Genomic DNA, 16,736 nt, shown 5'->3' on the forward strand with positions numbered 1-16,736 from the left:
GCCTCTTAGGTTTGAGCTTATGTTCTGCTTTCAGTCTTGTTGTGATGGGCAGAGAGAAAGTCGTTAAAGTATACTGTCCTTACCACATTCTCGAAACACAACATCATACACCCTGTACTTCAGGCAGAGTCACAGTGTGGGGCCAGAAGCTTCTGTAGGTAAGTAGGACTGAGAGAGAAAGTCCTGGTTACCTGATTCCTTTTCAGAGGCCTCATTTGTCCAGAGTAACAGCAGTTCTATCGGATTTCTAATAGGGCTGCTGTACAGCTTACCTGGACATAAACCAAAGGTTTTAAAATTATAACACAGACTGCCTGAGGACAAGGCATGCGTGTCCCTTGGGATGGCTCTGTGACACACTGGAAAAATTTTAAAGGTTAAACCCAAAATAAATACAGAAGTGGACCATGGGAAGAGAGACATAGGCTAACCAGGAAGGGAGCTCACAGAGGAGTAGATGGGCCTGGGAATAGTGGGTGGACTACCTGAACTGCAGGGCTGTCCCCACCACCCCTGTATCTGAGCAGTTGCTCATCAGCAGGGTGGGACTTCTGAAAAGTAGATTTTAAAAAAAGCAAATCGTATTAAGCATCTGCATCACTATGCCCTGTAGGAAATAACTGAGGCAAAAGACACAAGGACTTCTGCTTTGGTGTCGGGTATGTTTTGAATACATAGAGTGTTGGGGGGTGTCTCGAGGGCAGTGCTGCGTATGCACCTCAGTGCGCACACAGCTCCTTAGGAGTCGCCCAGCAGCGAGACAGCTGTGGATCCCCTCCAGGCGCATGGGAGGCTCACAAGGCAAGGACTCTGATGGTTTTGGCTTCCACCTCCTGTACAGTGGCCAGTGCTATGAGGGTGGTTGGTCCCACAGGGAAACCTGTGAAGAGTCATGTCTGGGGCCCCAGGGACATGGCTTCAACCCCTCACCTGGCAGTCCTGCCTCCCAAAAGTAAGGCAGGAGTCCGGAGATTCCCAGTGCTTGCTTCTGTGAATCTCAGGTCACTTTAGCACTTGACCCCTGACCCCAGACTGCCTTGTCCTTGAGGCCTGGGATTCCTAAGGTATATACTGTCTGCTCCAGAGCTGTGGCTGTGGCTATCCGGAAAACCACAGCTTTGAAGGACTGCAGAGCTTGCCTTTGGGGCTGTTCTGCCCAAGGCCTTCCATTGTTTTCAGACATAAATGAAATTGTTAATCCTCTGACATTTACCTTTTCCTCTCAACCTGCAGCTCTGTGAAGGTCAGACTGTGAGGAGAAGCCACCCCTTGAGTGCTCCGTCTCCTGATAGTGCCAGCCTGGCCTGGTTTCCTGTTTGGTGAGGCTTTCTAGGAGCACCTGGCTTAGCTCTCACAGGAGGAGGGGCGGACGGGGAGGCCAGGCCTCATGCTCACAGCGCCAGCCTCCTGTGAGAGTGGGCTGGGTCTCCTTTCCTTTCCCCAGGCCCTTCCTGGGGGCGATTTCTTTCTTTCTTTCTTTCTTTTTTTTTTTTTTTTTTTTTTTTTTTTGAGGCAGAGTCTCGCTCTGTGGCCCAGGCTGGAGTGCAGTGGTGTGATCTCGGCTCACTGCAAGCTCCGCCTCCCGGGTTCATGCCATTCTCCTGCCTCAGCCTCCCAAGTAGCTGGGACTACAGGCGCCCGCCACCACGCCTGGCTCATTTTTTGTATTTTTAGTAGAGACGGGGTTTCACTGTGTTAGCCAGGATGGTCTCGATCTCATGCCCTTGTGATCTGCCTGCCTCGGCCTCCCAAAGTGCTGGGATTACAAGCGTGAGCCACCGAGCCCAGCCAGCCTGGGGGCGATTTCTATGCCTGCCTCCTGATGCAGGGCCTGTGCTCTGAGCTGCGCCTTTCAGCAGAGCTCTGCGGGGCTTCATTTCCTTTCTAAGCTCATGGCAAGAATGTAGGTTGGAAAGGACAGGCTCTGGAACTCCCTGGCCAGACAAGAGCTCTGCCATTTACACGCTGTGCGACCTCAATTGAGCAAGTTTCTTAACCTCTCTGGGCTTCAGGAAAAGGGCCAATAATTCTTCACATAAACACTTAAGAGAATGCCCGGCACATTAGAAGGGCTTCATGTTTGCTTTAAAGGTAGCCCTTCCCAAGGATCTTTAAAGGGGCACTTGAATTTTCAATAAGGAGAAGGAAGCCCAGGACTAAGCCTAAGCTACCCACAAGGCTGTGACAGTTAAGACACAGGATGGCCAGCACATGTGGATGACACTAACGGGGGCTGCTAGAGACCTCACGGCTGGAGCCAAATGGAAGACTGGAAAGCATGAATGAATGACAGGAGTAAGATGAGGCATTGCAGTGACAGCACCACCCACAGCACCGATTGACAGCACCTGCCCTGCTCCTGGCAGTGTGATCTTCACAGCTTATGCCAGCACTGGGAGAGCTTATCCAAAAGAGGGCCTCCCCAAACCAGGCTGGACACGGCCACCGGAACACCCTTCTGACAGGAAATACATCCGGGGTGGAGGGGGCTGGGCAGCTGAAATCCCAGAGACAGAATGGCCCTTGCCCTCACGAGTTGCTTTACACAAACCCACTGTCCCTGACCTTTCCAGCTGCAGCCTTATCTCACTTTCCTATCGGAGAAACTGGAGAAAGAATCACAGGTCACCCAGCCCATTCCTCCCTGGACTTTCTGGCACTTTCTTCCCACAGTCCTTCTGCTAGGATTCTCCTCAGCCTCATTTCCAAGCAACGGAGTTACATCTTGTACTTGGGGATATTGTTCTCTTCACAGTTCTGCCATGAAACCCGAGAATCTGCCGCCGGCCAGGCAGATGCTCTCTCCCCGGTGACCCTCTCCCCCTCTTCCGTCATTTGCAGTGAGAGAGACATCAGCATTTTGTCCTTCACCCTCTTTAGAAGCAGTCCTCCAAAACCATCCGTCCGGGGTGTTAGGGAGACATGTTCTTTTGTCCAGAACTGCTGCTGCTACTGAGGCCCAGGCCTCTCCATGTTGGGCAGTTTTAGGAGGAAATGCTGTTCAGAAACCAGAGTCAGTCCCCTAGTGTATGGCTGTGTGGCTTTGGCCAGGGTCACTCACCCCAAGGAGACTTCCGTAGAAATCACAGTATTATTCAGGATTGCCAGAACAGCTCAGCGTGGGCCTCCTCCTGACTGGGGGCAGCATTACTCTCCATTACTCCATTACTCTCCATTTGGTACACTGTTTTCCAGGTTTCTAAGTGTGTTCCATGTTGTCCTTTGCAGAAGGTTAAACTCCCCAGATCCTACGCGCCTTCTCCCCTGTCCTTAATAGTAGTAAGAGCCCAACCCTGAGTCCCAACAAGTCGCACCTGGAAGTGCCGTCTGCGCTCGGCTCTTCCCTGGGATTAACAACCGCGTGGCCCAACTGTCACAGTCGGGTGCTGCTGAGCGCCTGGCACCTAACTGGGACTCAGTTTTTTAAATCAAACAAACCTGATTTTAATGACAGTTTCTACCCACTCTGCTAAATTTGGGATCCTAGGCAAGTTGGTTTTTAACTGCACGGAGCCTCAGTTTCCTCATCTATAAATGGGAAGAATGAACATCTCCACGGGTTTATTTTGCAGAAAACAGTAAGATGTTTGGCTTAAAGTCATAGTTATGATCAAAATAGTTCTTCCAATGCCTTCCCTTTGTCAGGATTCGATCTGGTGTGGCCCAGAGGCTCCTGAGCCCTCCCTGTAAGCTTGAGAAGCACTTAGGACACAGGGACTCCTGACCAGCACCCTGATAAGAGAAACCTAAGGGCCTGGGCTCTTTGCTTTGGTAAAGAAGAGAAACACCAGAGCCAGGGTGAGAATGGTCCGTGGCTGTGGCGTATACCGAGAGGAGGCTGTCTGGTTGGGTCAGCTGGGTGTGCACCCAAGGTTTTTTTCTTCTGTAGGCATAGGCACCCAGATGCCGTCCGGAAAGTATGTGAACTCTAACTGCTTTGGAAACAAAACCAAGGCCACAGAGAAACTGTGGAATTATAAAATGTAGCCTTCATAAAAGGGGAGAGTGAACTTTTCTGTGAAGAAAACCAATTGTGACAGTAGGGGTAAAGGAAAATCAACTCCAAATGGAATCATGTTTTATTCAGGATTTGTGCTGCCGGTGGGGAAGGCCAGACCCAGCGACAGGATGGGAAAGTGGGACACCCCAACTTCAAGCTTTGTGCGTTCTGCCACGAAGTTCTATGCGCTTCACTGAGCTCAGCTCCTGGGGACCTCTAATGGCCCTTGATAGCAAACATAGTTAAAAATTAACAGACTGACAGAATTAAATATGGATGACAAGCAACCACTGTGGACTTAATCTGACACAGGGTGTTACACGCTTGGGTGCTTTTAACCCAAGTGGCATCTCAAGTGAACTTCTGAGATGTCTGGGCACATTTCACATGCCTGTTTGGAAGCAGAGCCTAGCTTGTTCTTAGGACAGACAGGAAAAGAGTCTAAGAGCCCAGGAGAGAAAATTCTCCCTGGAGGCTTTTGTTTCATTAAACCCAGCTTTGATCAGGCTTACCAGGATGTACTCACAGTCCTAGGACCTTGTCCTTGTGGTCTAGACCTTGTCCCTGCCTGGGCTCGGACCTCAGTAGCACCTGCCATCGTGACTGGAAGATCTGGCAAGAGCACAAGGCCAGCGGGGAGCATGGCCTCCTCCAGCTAGGACTTTCTTGCTCACCTCTTTTCCAGCTGTTGGGGCAGGTGAGATGGCAGCCTTAACCAAGGACCGAGTCATACAAATCTTGACATTCTGCCTAGATCATAGCGACTTAATTGCCCTAGGCAAGGAGTATTAGGTGCCAGACAGGTAGTGAAGAATGCTAATGGCGTTTTCATGCCTGAGTCTGCTGAGAAAGAGTATAGGCTGCCGATTCTGGGGGGGCAGGGAGAAGAGGAGCGGTTCCTTTACAAGAGGGCCTCATTTCATGCAGCAGCGAAATTCCTAAAAAGTGTTCTTCCAGTTTTGGTGAGTGCTTTTTTAGAAATGGAGGTGAGGGTTGCTGTTTAAAAGAATCTTGCAATCAGCGCTGTAAGGAAGACAATCTTTTTGTATTGCACATCATCCCTCCAGCCTATTCGATGAGTTTGGAGTTTCTTGGACCAGATGATGCTGGGCTTGGCAGCCTCTCTTCAGCCTGGCAGTCTCTGACAGAGCTTGCTGTAATGGCCTAACGTGCTTTATTTGGTGATGCTACCCAAAAGTGGATCCTGAGGTCTGGAGCGAGTAGGGCAGAGCTGATGGTAGGTAGTCACTGTGTGAGTGGTTCCCTGCAGTTGCTCAGTGTTGGGAACGAGCCCCACAGCGAACTTCAGTGCTCCATTCTAGGGAGAGTCATGGAAACCTGCCTGAGAATATCCATGCCTTCAAAACATTAACCCATTAGTTTGAGATAACATTCTTGTCATTTACATAAAACAACTTGTTCAAGCTACTGTGGGTTTTGTTTTGTCTTTTGTTGAGGAAGTCTCCCTCTGTCACCAGGCTGGCATGCAGTGGCGCCATCTCAGCTCACTGCAACCTCCACCTCCCAGGTTCACGCAATCCTCCTGCCTCAGCCTCCTGAGTAGCTGGGACTACAGGTGCACACTACCACACCCAGCTAATTTTTTGTATTTTTAGTAGAGATGGGGCTTCGCCATATTAGCCAGGATGGTCTCTATCTCTTGACCTCATGATCCACCCGCCTCAGCCTCCCAAAGTGCTGGGATTACAGGCATGAGCCACGGCGCCCTGCCCAAGCTACTGTTATTAACTATTTTGTTCAAAGAGGGATAGCTGACGTCTGAATGTGGTGCAGGGGAAACCTGCATTCAGGTACAGCATCTGCACTAGGGAAGGTGAGAGAAAATCTGTAGCTGCTCCATGTACATGAGACATCAGAGCACTAGCCGGTTTGGTGGTCTGTCTTCCAGCTAGAAGCATGCAAATGGCACAGCCCAGCCTCTTAGATCCACCAAATGCTACCACTGGAAGGGACCTTCCAGACCAGCATTTCTCAACACCCACAGGGATTCACAGCTGTTCCATAATCCAGAGATCCTGCAGTCAGATAAACTTGGGCAGCACAGGTCTAGATCAAGTCAAACAGGTTTCTTTATTTTGGAACTTCTTGGAGCCGTTACTGTGCCCACATGTATCAAGAAACTGCTGAAGGGACCAAATTGTGCATTTCTCTCTAATGTCCTTAACATTAGAGCACTTCTAGACCAGTGTTCTTCCAGCCATACTTTTCGAAACCTTAATTAAAAGCAGCATCTCTCAGACTTGACCATGTGCCTGGTGATCACCTGGGGGGCTGGTTACAGTGTCGTTTATTGGATGCCTCTCCCAGAGTTTTGGCATTTCTGACAAGTTCCCAGGTGATGCCGATGGTCCAGGAACCTGAGAACCACTGGTCTAGGCTTATCCCTTCATTCCCCAGAGCAGAAAACAGTCCAACCAGAGAGTATTTGCTTTCAGTAGTGACTATTAATTGAGCCAGTCACCTGCTAAGCACTTCTCGTGACTCTTTCTAAGGGCAAGTATGATAGTGGGATTCAGCCCCTAGAAAGGGGATAGTGCAATGCAAATCATTACTGTAGAGTTTTACCCTGTGCCAGTCACTCACCACTGCAGAAGGGTTGGTACTTCAGGCAGGGCGTCCTCCCGAGACTAGTCAAGGTCTTCCTGTCCTTGGCATCAGTATTAGGAACATAAATTCTGTCTGTATTTAATCCTCTGGCCCTTCATTTTCTCATCTATAAATGGAAGAGGATGGAAATTATTTTTATGGGTGGGTACCGCTTTCTCTAGCATTCCATTTGATTTTTACTCTGAGTTGCTTCTTTTTCTGGGTATCTTGGTGCTCTCCTGTTGTCCAATCTGTCACCATGCTGAGTGCTGGAGACTTACAGTGTTAGCCATGCAGGGGCACTGCATTTTCAGAGCATTCCTGAAGAAGAGGGATGGTAGAATCCCAAACAGTGTGGCCCTGGGTAGTGAACTGTAACATGGTAATAACTTACCACTATTGTTAAGTTCTAGTGGAGAAGATTCCCAGGGTCGTCCACGTTGCCTTAGATGTCACAGGCTGTGTGAAGTGCTTAGCGCGGTCTCTGACGCAGACTAAATGTCAGGGTCAGTTTGGTTAAGTATATTGTGTTAAAGTTTCTCACAGGGTCTTGAGAAGCCCCTGGAATTGTGTGCAAGACTGTGAGTGTGCACATTTGAGAGAACTATGGGAGAAGAGAGAGAGGGTGTGTGTTTGTGTACACATACGTTTTCTGCACACGGCATGAAGAAATGTGAGGGGCCGCTGCCTTGCATGGAAGGCCAGCCCTCATCACATTATTCTAATGAGGAGCCCTAAACTAGCCTGCTGAACTGTTTGGAGAGGACCTTGACGCAGGCAGTCTGGAGGGAACTGTAGGTTTCCCCGTTAAGAAGAATTGTAAAGCAGCCCTTATGGGATGGGCAGGAGTGACCTGGGGCCAAAAGCCCAGCAGAACAAGCAGCCCGAATGGGGCTAAGAGAGAACCCTCTCCTCATTACCCCCACACAGTGATTAGCGCAGAGCAGCTTGTTCCCCACCACCGGGCCGGCTGCCCGAACTCTGCTGTGCACCATGAGCCCTGCCGCTCTGCCCGGCTGTGGTGCGGGAACCTGGATGAGCCGCTCAGACTTGGCCAGGGGGGCACTGCCCTCTGCTGGAAGCTGGGCGCAGCGGAGCCTCTCAGGCTGGAAGAGGAGGCAGCCGTGGGTGTCTGTGGATGCGGTGAGAAGAGCCCCCCCTTGGCAAGCACGTAGTGTCCTAGCCTGAGACACAAGAGCAATGAATTCAGGGGTCTGTGTGTCCGCCACCCGCCACCACATCCACTCTGAGGAGCAGCCACCTATTGCATCACTGGCGTCCTCACTCCTCAGCTGAGCACAGCCTCCCCTGGACCCCACAGCTCGGAACCCGCCTTCATGTCACTCTGGAGTGCGCCTCCACCAGGCTGACAAGAGCCTGAAGACGGGCTGCACGCTCGTCCCCAACCCTGCAGGCACCTGTGCGAGTGAGAACGTGAGGGCTGTGTGCGAGAGCTGGTCAGAGAGGCTGGGGCAGGGCTTCCTTCTCGCAGTCACCTGCACCGAAAGCAGAACCATGCCATCCACTGTGCGGCTCTCCTCCCCGGGCAGCCCTCCCCTTCCTGTGTCTCCTGTGAAACACCGTCATGTCTTGGCCTCGTCGGGGCTCAGCGCCCCAGCCCACACCCAGGCCGCACCAGTCACACCACTGCGCTCCACACTGACCCAGTGCACACAGACCCATCACCCTCTACTGTGTGTTTAGGTGTCCAGCCCCCCACCTGCCATGGGGGCTCTGTGTCCCCGCCCCGTCCTTTCCCACCTGTCTCAGGAAGGCAGCTCCAACTCTGCTCTTTGCTTAGTGAGCAAGTGGATTCAGATGCACCAGGCCGTGAGCCGTGGGTAGGTATGAGTTCTTTCTTCTCCCCACCTCTGCCCTCCCTCTCCTCCCCTGGACTCTTCTGTCCCCTTCCCTGCCCGCCCCTACCTCACCCCCATCTTCCCCACTCTTGCCCTCCTTCTTTTGTTCTGAACACACTTCTAATTTCCCAGAGGAGTGTTTTCTAGCCTCCCTGCATGGGAAAAGTTTCTGACCCTTGTCCCTGTAATTGCAATGAGTGTTGGGAGTGACCCCAGCCCTGCCTTAAATGAGCTTTGGTACCCACTGGTGGCCCTGAGGACAGCAACTTTGCCTTTCCCTGATACTGGGGACCCTGCTCTAGCTGGTCATCTGATCTCTGGACATATCTGGCATGGTCGCCAGAAGAGACCCAATGCACAGGCAGCCTGACGGAGTCGTGGTGCAGGCAGAAGCTCCGTTGTGTCCTAAGCCTGCGTTTCCTGACTCAGGCCAGCGAGGAAAGAACCGCTCGTGAGGAGGCCCATGGGGGGGAGGAGATTCCCAGGCCGCCTTGTGCTCGGACCAGGGACAAGGTCGGGGTGCTGTGTCGGATTTCTCTAGGACCCAATTTCTAGACATCCCTGCTTTTAGAATCAAGTTAGGGGATCTCGTGGGGCCTCATCCTGGATTCTGACCCAGCCCACTGGGCTGTGTGACCAAGGTCATTGAGAATCCCCAGATTTCAGCTGGTGCCCACACCTGTAAAACAAGGAGATGAGGCAGGAGCCTTCCAGCAGTCCCTTCAGAGCCCTGCGTTGTGCAGTGCTGCCTCCCAGACCCCCCTGCACCTCCATTTCAGCCAGAATGGCTCTTGCTTCATCATTAAGCTTTGGAGATCTCAGTAAGTCCTCCTCTGCCACCCTGCGGGAGGGCATCGCCTCACCTGGCCCCACAGGCCTCACCTTCTCCACTCCCAGCAGCACTTCTGGGCTGCTCATGGTGGTCATGGGGAGACCATGCCGCCTCCCTGTGAAAGGAAGAGCAGTGGGAGGCGGGCATCTCTTGCCTGTGTCCAAAAACTAACATGGCCAGTGATGGATGCCGTTAAAGACAAACTGCGCTTGCCCTTTTGGGTGTTTTGTTTTGTTTTTTGTTTGTTTTGAGATTGAGTTTCATTCATTGCCCAGACTGGAGTGCAGTGGCGCAATCTCAGCTTACAGCAACCTCCCCCCTCCTGGTTCAAGCGATTCTCCTGCCTCAGCCTCCCAAGCAGCTGGGATTACAGGCATGCGTGCCCACGCCCAGCTAATTTTGTATTTTTAGTAGAGATGAGGTTTCTCCATGTTGGTCAGGCTGGTCTTGAACTCCTGACCTTAGGTGATCCGCCCGCCTTGACCTCCCAAAGTGCTAGCATTACAGGCGTGAGCCACCACACCCATTTTTTTTTTTTTTTTCATGTTTTCCTTGGCATAGGACCTGGAATATGCTGCCAGGTGGGCAAAGTGTTGCTCAATGCACCTGTGTTTGCGGCTGCCCTTCCACTTTAGAAAGCTAATGGAAGAGACAGGGCTGCTGGTCCCAGCTGGGAGGCTCCTTGCTAAAGGCTGTAGGCCCATCTCCTCAGTAGGGTGAACAGAGGGCCTGGGGTACCAGACACCCACAGTGCCAAGAAGCTGGAACCCTTTTTTTAAAAGAACAGGAACAGAATCACAAAGTAGTCCTGGCCAGGCCACTGGTGTGGATGGGGTCATGAACTGCCCCTTCCTTACCAAAGCAGCTATGTTTCCACACTCTGCTTAGAAAGCCATTAGATAGCCTTTCACCAGCCTAGGCCTGGGAAAAGGAATTCGCTGTGCCGGATCTTAGCCTCAAATGGCTGCTAACCTTTAAAAGGAGGATGAGAGCAGAGGAGTTGGTGGAACCTCGGGCACTTCTCGAGGTGGGTGCTTTCCTCAGAGAGCTTGCCCGTGTGTTCATAAGGGTGTGTGGAATGCCTCTCAGGACACCGCTCTGATGCTTTTCAGCCCCTTGGGGAAGAGACCCTCACAGGCTAGTGTGAGTGGGTACCATCTTGGAACAGTAGGGAAGTGGTAGCCAAGCAGGACCCTCCGTGAGAATGGGGATATGCTGGGGAGCCCTGGCTCACGGCCTTCTCCCATGTCTTTTCAGATGCGCTGGCTCCCTCCCTCCGAGGCTACTTCTCAGGGCTGGAAGTCCCGTCAGTTCTGCTGAATACTATGTAAGTACTCGCTTTCCTTTGGAATGTGCGAAGCCCCTAGAACACATCTGTACATGGTGGGTGCGCCATGAACGCAGCTCTCCTCCTTTCTCTGCACCCACACCTTATGCACCTCCTTTGATTGTCCATCTTTGTTAAACTCACTTGAACTACATAGCAGTGCATCTTTTCCGAGAGGAAATTTTCACCTAGGTACGGGTGCTAGTCTGTTTGAATCTAACTTAGGAAACCAGTACCTGGCCTCCCCACTTAAAAATAAGCAGTCAGTGCTAATTTCTGTAGTAACAGCTGTCAGAACATTTTATTACCTAATTGTAGTTCACCTGCTGCCAGCATTAAACCAAAACCTTAAGTTGCAGGAATAGTCATCCACTAATTTACACAGTAGTTGATTATGGGAGATTTATTAGAATGAGTTTCCCTGCATACATCATATCCAAAGTACTAATCGTTATAAAATACCTCATTTTCCTACCAAAGGTGCAGTGCACAGTTCCAGCAGGCTTTCCTTTAAGGTTTTCATCATGAAGGAAGCACTATCCTAAATGGGCATTTTTGTGCCATTTTAGGCCTAACGTTGCTTCAGAGGACTACCAAATGCCTTTTCTCCATTTCTACAAAATACCAAATGCCTTCTGTAATTCAGAAATTCTGAATTTCTGTTAAGTACGAGGCACTGTTCTTCTAAACTCTAATTTAGTATGTGAATTTGGAGAGTCTACTTAGAGTTAAGTTTTTAGAATGTTTTAGTTCCACCATCAGTCTTCTCTTGGTTTACACAGTTCCTTCATGAAATAGGAAGAAAAATGAGAAGAGGGAGGGGCCTGATCCTCATCCTGTTAGAAATGCTAAAGAGATCATGGCAAACCCGTGCACCTGATTTTACAATAGTGTCATGGGCCTTTCCTTGGAGACTTCTATTGTAAGATAAAAATACTTCCAAACTAAACTAGTGTTCTTTTCTTTTTCTACCATTAATACTGAGTCCATGTGCTTTTGTTAGATCATTTGAAGCCATTTAGATAGACTCTTCTGGAGAGGCATTCTGTGGAAAGAACAGGCCCCTGGTCAACTTAGATTCCACTTAATGGAGAAATGTTTCAGACCTCTCACAAGAAAAAGACACTAGAGCTGAACTCGCGCAGGTCAGTGCCTGTCAGTGAAGAAGAAAGAGAGCATTAATAAGATTTTTAAACAGTGCTAGGGTTTATTGTACAAGGTAAGTTGCCCTGTTGACCTGAAGTCTCAGTTGGTGGGTCAGGTCACCTTCAAGATCTGGGAGGACTGCTGAGTGTGGACTTCATGTTTGAGGTTGTCATCACGCAGGAGGCCGGCCCTTTTGGATGAGCTCAGGTCCGAGTCAGAAGACCCCTTCTGTGTTCGCAAAGGAGAGGTCTCAGCAGATAGTAGAGAGATGAGTAATGGGCATGAGAGTGTCGGAAGCCCACAGACGATTCTCAGAGCAGCCAGTCATAGCCCAGCAGCCACCTGGCCATTCACAGCCCTTTCTCTGATGGCAGGGATAGGAAAGTTGAGAGAGAGCGCTCTGTGCTTTAGGACATCAGCATCAGGAAGCTAAAGTTGTATCTACTCTTCCTCTAACCCAACGTATTTCATATTTTAACTCAAATACTTCATATTCGAGTGTGGCCAAATAATAATAGTCCTCAGGGGCAATCGCAGGTGAAGTACACAAATCCTTCCAAGGTCAGTGAAACAAATTTCTTTACCCAAAGATTCTCAGAACCTTTATTACCATATGAACATCATGAATATTTAAGAGGAGGGGGCTCTGGTACACGGTGTTCCTCAAGCTTACTTGAAACCAGGTCATCCTTTTTTCACAGAATCTTAGGAGACTAATGTTTCATGCCTGGGGGAACCGTATCCTAACCTCTTAGCCAGAAACGAAACCAGAGGCCCCCATATATAGAGATCCTTGGATGAGTATTCATGTGTGATACTGCTCATTAATCTGTGATGATATTTAAAAACCCAGACAATGTAGTAGCTTTTCTTGTACTACTTTTGTTTGTCCCTTATTCTGAAATTACATGTCGTGTGTGTGCGCGCATAAGTATCCTTTTTAAATGGTAGTGTTAGGAAATGGTAATTGTCTCTTAAATGTCCTTTATTAACAATTCATGATAGATAAAATGTTCTTTTAAAATGTTTAATTATTTTGTGAATTCTAAAAGTTTGCTTTTTAGGAGAGATTTTTTTGCTCCAGGGAATACCATTTTTAAGCTATAAGACTATATCTGAGATATAGTCTAGGGTCTATGAAGTCCAGAATTTTGTAAGTCCATGTTTCGTCTTCATATGCCCATAATTGACTTTTAAATACAGATCCCAAAGCCTTACTTATTTGGTTGCATAGGAACCTCCCCGTTACCATGGTGCCCAGCACTGCCTTACAACTCCAGATGGCACTAAGCGGACCCTGCTGTGAGCACGTCCCTATTCCATGACAGTGTGTTGAGCTCTCCATTGTCAGAGGCTGGTAGGGTGTTCAGCTAGAGGTGCCTAGGATGAGGTAACTGGAAATTCTGAAGCACACAAGAGAAGGCATGGCTTGAAACATTGACCTGACCCTCAGCATAAACTGACCGTTGAGGAAGTTCGTGAAACTGGAAGAGAGGCCACTTGCCAAGCACATCTGAGAGCCAAGAGTCAGCAGAGAAAGAGCAGCCCCCAGAGAGTGGAGAGGGGGCTGGAGAAGCAGGGGGCGCCAGCCACTTCTGTCAGTCAGATGCTTTACGAAAGTCAAGCATGGTGAGAGAAGACCTTCAACCTGGCAATTTCAGTTGGTAGAGAAGTGGGCAAAGGATGTTGGCCTGGGACCTAAGGAAGGGCTTTTTTCCCCTTAAGAATTTATGTAGGCCACAGAGAAGACATCCATTGTGAAGCAGTTGCGTGGGTTCCAGTGACAGAGATCCTGGGTTTCATTTGTATCTGCTCACCTAATTTTTTTCCAAATCATTTCTCACAGACCCTTCAGCAATGGCTACTAGAAGGACGAACAATTGCCCTCCTTTGGAAGTACGGCTAATAAAAGCCCTAGATCCGAATAAGATCCGAATAAGAATAGGTAATGGACCAGGCGCAGTGCCTCACGCCTGTCATCCCAGCACTTTGGGAGGCTGAGGCAGGCGGATCACTTGATGCCAGAAGTTTGAGACCAGCCCAGCCAACATGGTGAAACCCCGTCTCTACTAAAAATACAAAAATCACCCAAGCATGGTGGTGGGTGCCTGTAATCCAAGCTACTAGGGAGGCTGAGGCAGGAGAATCGCTTGAACCTGGGAGGCAGAGGTTGTAGTGAGCCAAGATCACGCCACTGTACTCTGGCCTGGGCGACAGAGCAAGACTCTGTCGCAAAAAAAAAAAAAAAAAAAAAAAAAGTATGTAATGTCTCCCGTGGATGAATCATTTGTTCTGAGCTAAGCTTGGGCCATGGGCCAGACTCCTTCCTCGGAGCCTGTGGGGAGCAGGTGAGGAAGGAGTATGGATAATGGTGCCCGTTACTCCTGCATGCGGGGGAGTCTAGTCTCCCAGCCCATCTAAAGTTAGACTAGCTCAGTGCGGATCTATTATTTCAGCTCCTCCTAGTCTCTTGGATCAAGTCCTTTCCAAGATGGCCCATAATCCAAGCTGTGTAATCTTAGGCAAATGTAAATTAGAATTGGAAACAGTGGTGCTGATGAGCTAATATAAACATTTTTAAACCAGAACAAGTCTGTCAAAAAGGCCAAATGAAAGGCGCATACCATTCATTGGCAGAGGCCCACATGGCTCTCTCCGTTCGGCGGGGAGGGCTTTCTTCCCCATCTCGCTTTCCCAGCACAGAAAGAACAGAAGACGAGCAGGAGTGATGCCGTCCTTCCAAATCCTCAAAGGCCAGCACTCCCAGAGGTCCTTCAAGGATTTTTCATTTATCTACTTGGACTTCTTAGTGCTAAAGAGAAATCAGTGACTAGACTAGATATGTAAATAAGAACTTTATTCTCTAGACAAACATTTGTTGTGTCTGCTGTGTCCAAGATACAAAAATGAAAAAACAGGCCTGTGCCCCTCAGGAGCTTAAGTTCTAATGGCAGAGAACTGTGGACACATGTACAGGAGAGGGAGTTACCGCTCACGATCCTGCAAGACCAGCCTGCTGTGAGGAGAGCCAAGCTGAGGGCATGTACAGGCCATGTGCATGCTGTTCCTGTGGCATAAGCAAGGCCATCAGGAGAGGGGGGGGTCAGAGGGGGACAGGGTGTTACTGGTGTTTTAATTTGCTCCGCCTCTTGCTGATGGATGGTGTTGAGTCTGGCCACAGGCTGTGTCTGCATCACTAGAGTTTTGCTGATGGTTCAGCCATGTGCCAGAGAGCCCAGAATACAGAATCACGATAGAAAATTGTCAGTTTCCCAGATACACTGAGAACAGGAGAGCATGAGCAACGCTGCTGTCACTCCTTACATGCAGTGAGAGTGAGGCAGCTTTCCTTGATGGATATTCAAAGAGTTGAACTGTTAGTGAAAGGGAAGAACCAGCGTTTGGGAGCCAAGTGGGGTGTAGGGGGACGTCTTCTTTCAGGACTCTTGAAATTTTCCTGGCCATGGACCGGGACCAGAGCCCAGAAATTATAAGCACATGTAGTTACAGCCTCCCCAGATTGGAGAAGGAAATGGCAAGAGAGAACATGGCGGAATTTGGAGCTATTTTTCCCTTCTCTTCTGTTTTGGGTGGAACGGCCTTGCCTGTCTTTGGCTGTGAGCTTGAGTCATCCTCAGTAGAGTCCCAGATGCTGGTGCCCAGGTGGAGCTTAGAGCTTAACAAGGAGGAAAGGCACTGGGGCTCCAGAGGCCCAGACAGCTGTGGTGGCTCCTGCTGTCACCCTGGCCTCCCCTTAGAAGCAAGCCACCTGTCCATGTCATGCTGTCACACTGCGGTGCACCCAGCAACCAGTATGAGGCTGTGAGGTCTGCACATCACACCTAAGGCTACTAACGCCATAACTGTCCGTCATACCTAAGGCTAATACGGTGAGCAGCTGCAGCGTCCTGGGGAGGAGATGGGTAATAGGTAATCAAATAGACATAATAGTTTGGGTGGTGATAGTATTCAGGGAATAAATAATAAGGCCGGGTAAGCAGCTCAGTGTTGTGGTGCGGCCGGCACTTCTGGTGCCTTCTGCTTCAAGGTAGCAGAGCAGAGCAGGCAGGGTCCGCCTGAGAAGGTAACATCTCAGCAAAGACCTAGAACTTCACCAGCTTTATATGGGTTTTCTTTTTCAGAACACATTCCACTTTAGTGAGGCTTGGAAAATATTTAACTCCTGTAATCTTAAAGTAAATGGACTGGAAGTGCAGCAGGCTTGGCTCCCACGCGGCACTAAGGAATCACTGGGAGAGCGTGCAGGGCCCTCCTCAGAGACCTTTCTCTATTTTCCCAGTGAGGAGACGCAAGCCTGGTTCTGCAATTCTTTCCAGCTCTGGAGTCTGTTATGGTTCCCATCTGAGCTCTAAAGGTAGGGGTGGGCCTGAAGACCCTCCACACTGCCAGTCCTGTGGACATGGTGGGTGCCCCTCTAGCCACCACTGTCCTCCGGACTGTGCCACATCACAAGCACTTACCGAGCTCCTCTACAAACCACGTGACAACCAAATGCAGTGAAAACTGCAGCCCCCCAACCTGCTCCTGCCCATTGTGTTTTCTGTGGATCTGTCTGGAGTCCTTGGAGACTCCTGAGCATGTGCACTGGCAGAGCTGCCTGACTCTTCCCTGGAAGAAGTTCAAAGAGGGTAGCCACGTGTTCAGACCAGGCCATGGGGTCTGGGGGCTCCGCGACTCCTGAGAGCAATTCCTGGCTGGACTCTGGCTCATGTTACTGCCCCTCCCTCCCCCCCCCCTCCCAGGTAACCCCGGGGGTGCAGACAACTTGTTGAGGTCCCAGGAGCGGGTTGTCCCCTATGCTCCTGGGGACATGGAGGAGAGGGAGGGTCCCAGGATCCCAGTACTTGTATGAGTCGCACTGATTAGCTGAAGCCCAGAGGCTTCTTAATCATCCTAAAAATACAGCCTCCCGGGAAGTGTGGCCTGGCTCTGCAGCTCTGGGTG

The 16,736-nt window shown here is 50.1% G+C and overlaps 1 protein-coding gene across 3 annotated transcripts in view; it reads left to right on the forward strand.

The window, feature by feature from the left end:
- Positions 1–16,736, forward strand: part of RBPMS (RNA binding protein, mRNA processing factor) — a 190,024-nt gene that overhangs the window by 166,083 nt on the left and 7,205 nt on the right. For 2 of the 3 annotated variants that reach the window (XR_004672855.3, XM_034965918.3), the window contains exon 7: positions 10,556–10,625. Coding sequence is in view for 2 of the 3 variants with exons in the window: in XM_034965918.3 (XP_034821809.1) it covers positions 10,556–10,618 (63 nt within the window). In the remaining variant the exon portion in view is untranslated. Of the gene's footprint in view, positions 1–1,233; positions 1,463–10,555; positions 10,626–16,736 lie in introns of those variants that run through there. The other variant, XM_063607163.1, reaches the window with a different exon arrangement.

The sequence above is a fragment of the Pan paniscus genome, chromosome 7 (genome assembly GCF_029289425.2).
Source record: "Pan paniscus chromosome 7, NHGRI_mPanPan1-v2.0_pri, whole genome shotgun sequence".
In the NCBI taxonomy this organism is placed as follows: domain Eukaryota; kingdom Metazoa; phylum Chordata; class Mammalia; order Primates; family Hominidae; genus Pan; species Pan paniscus.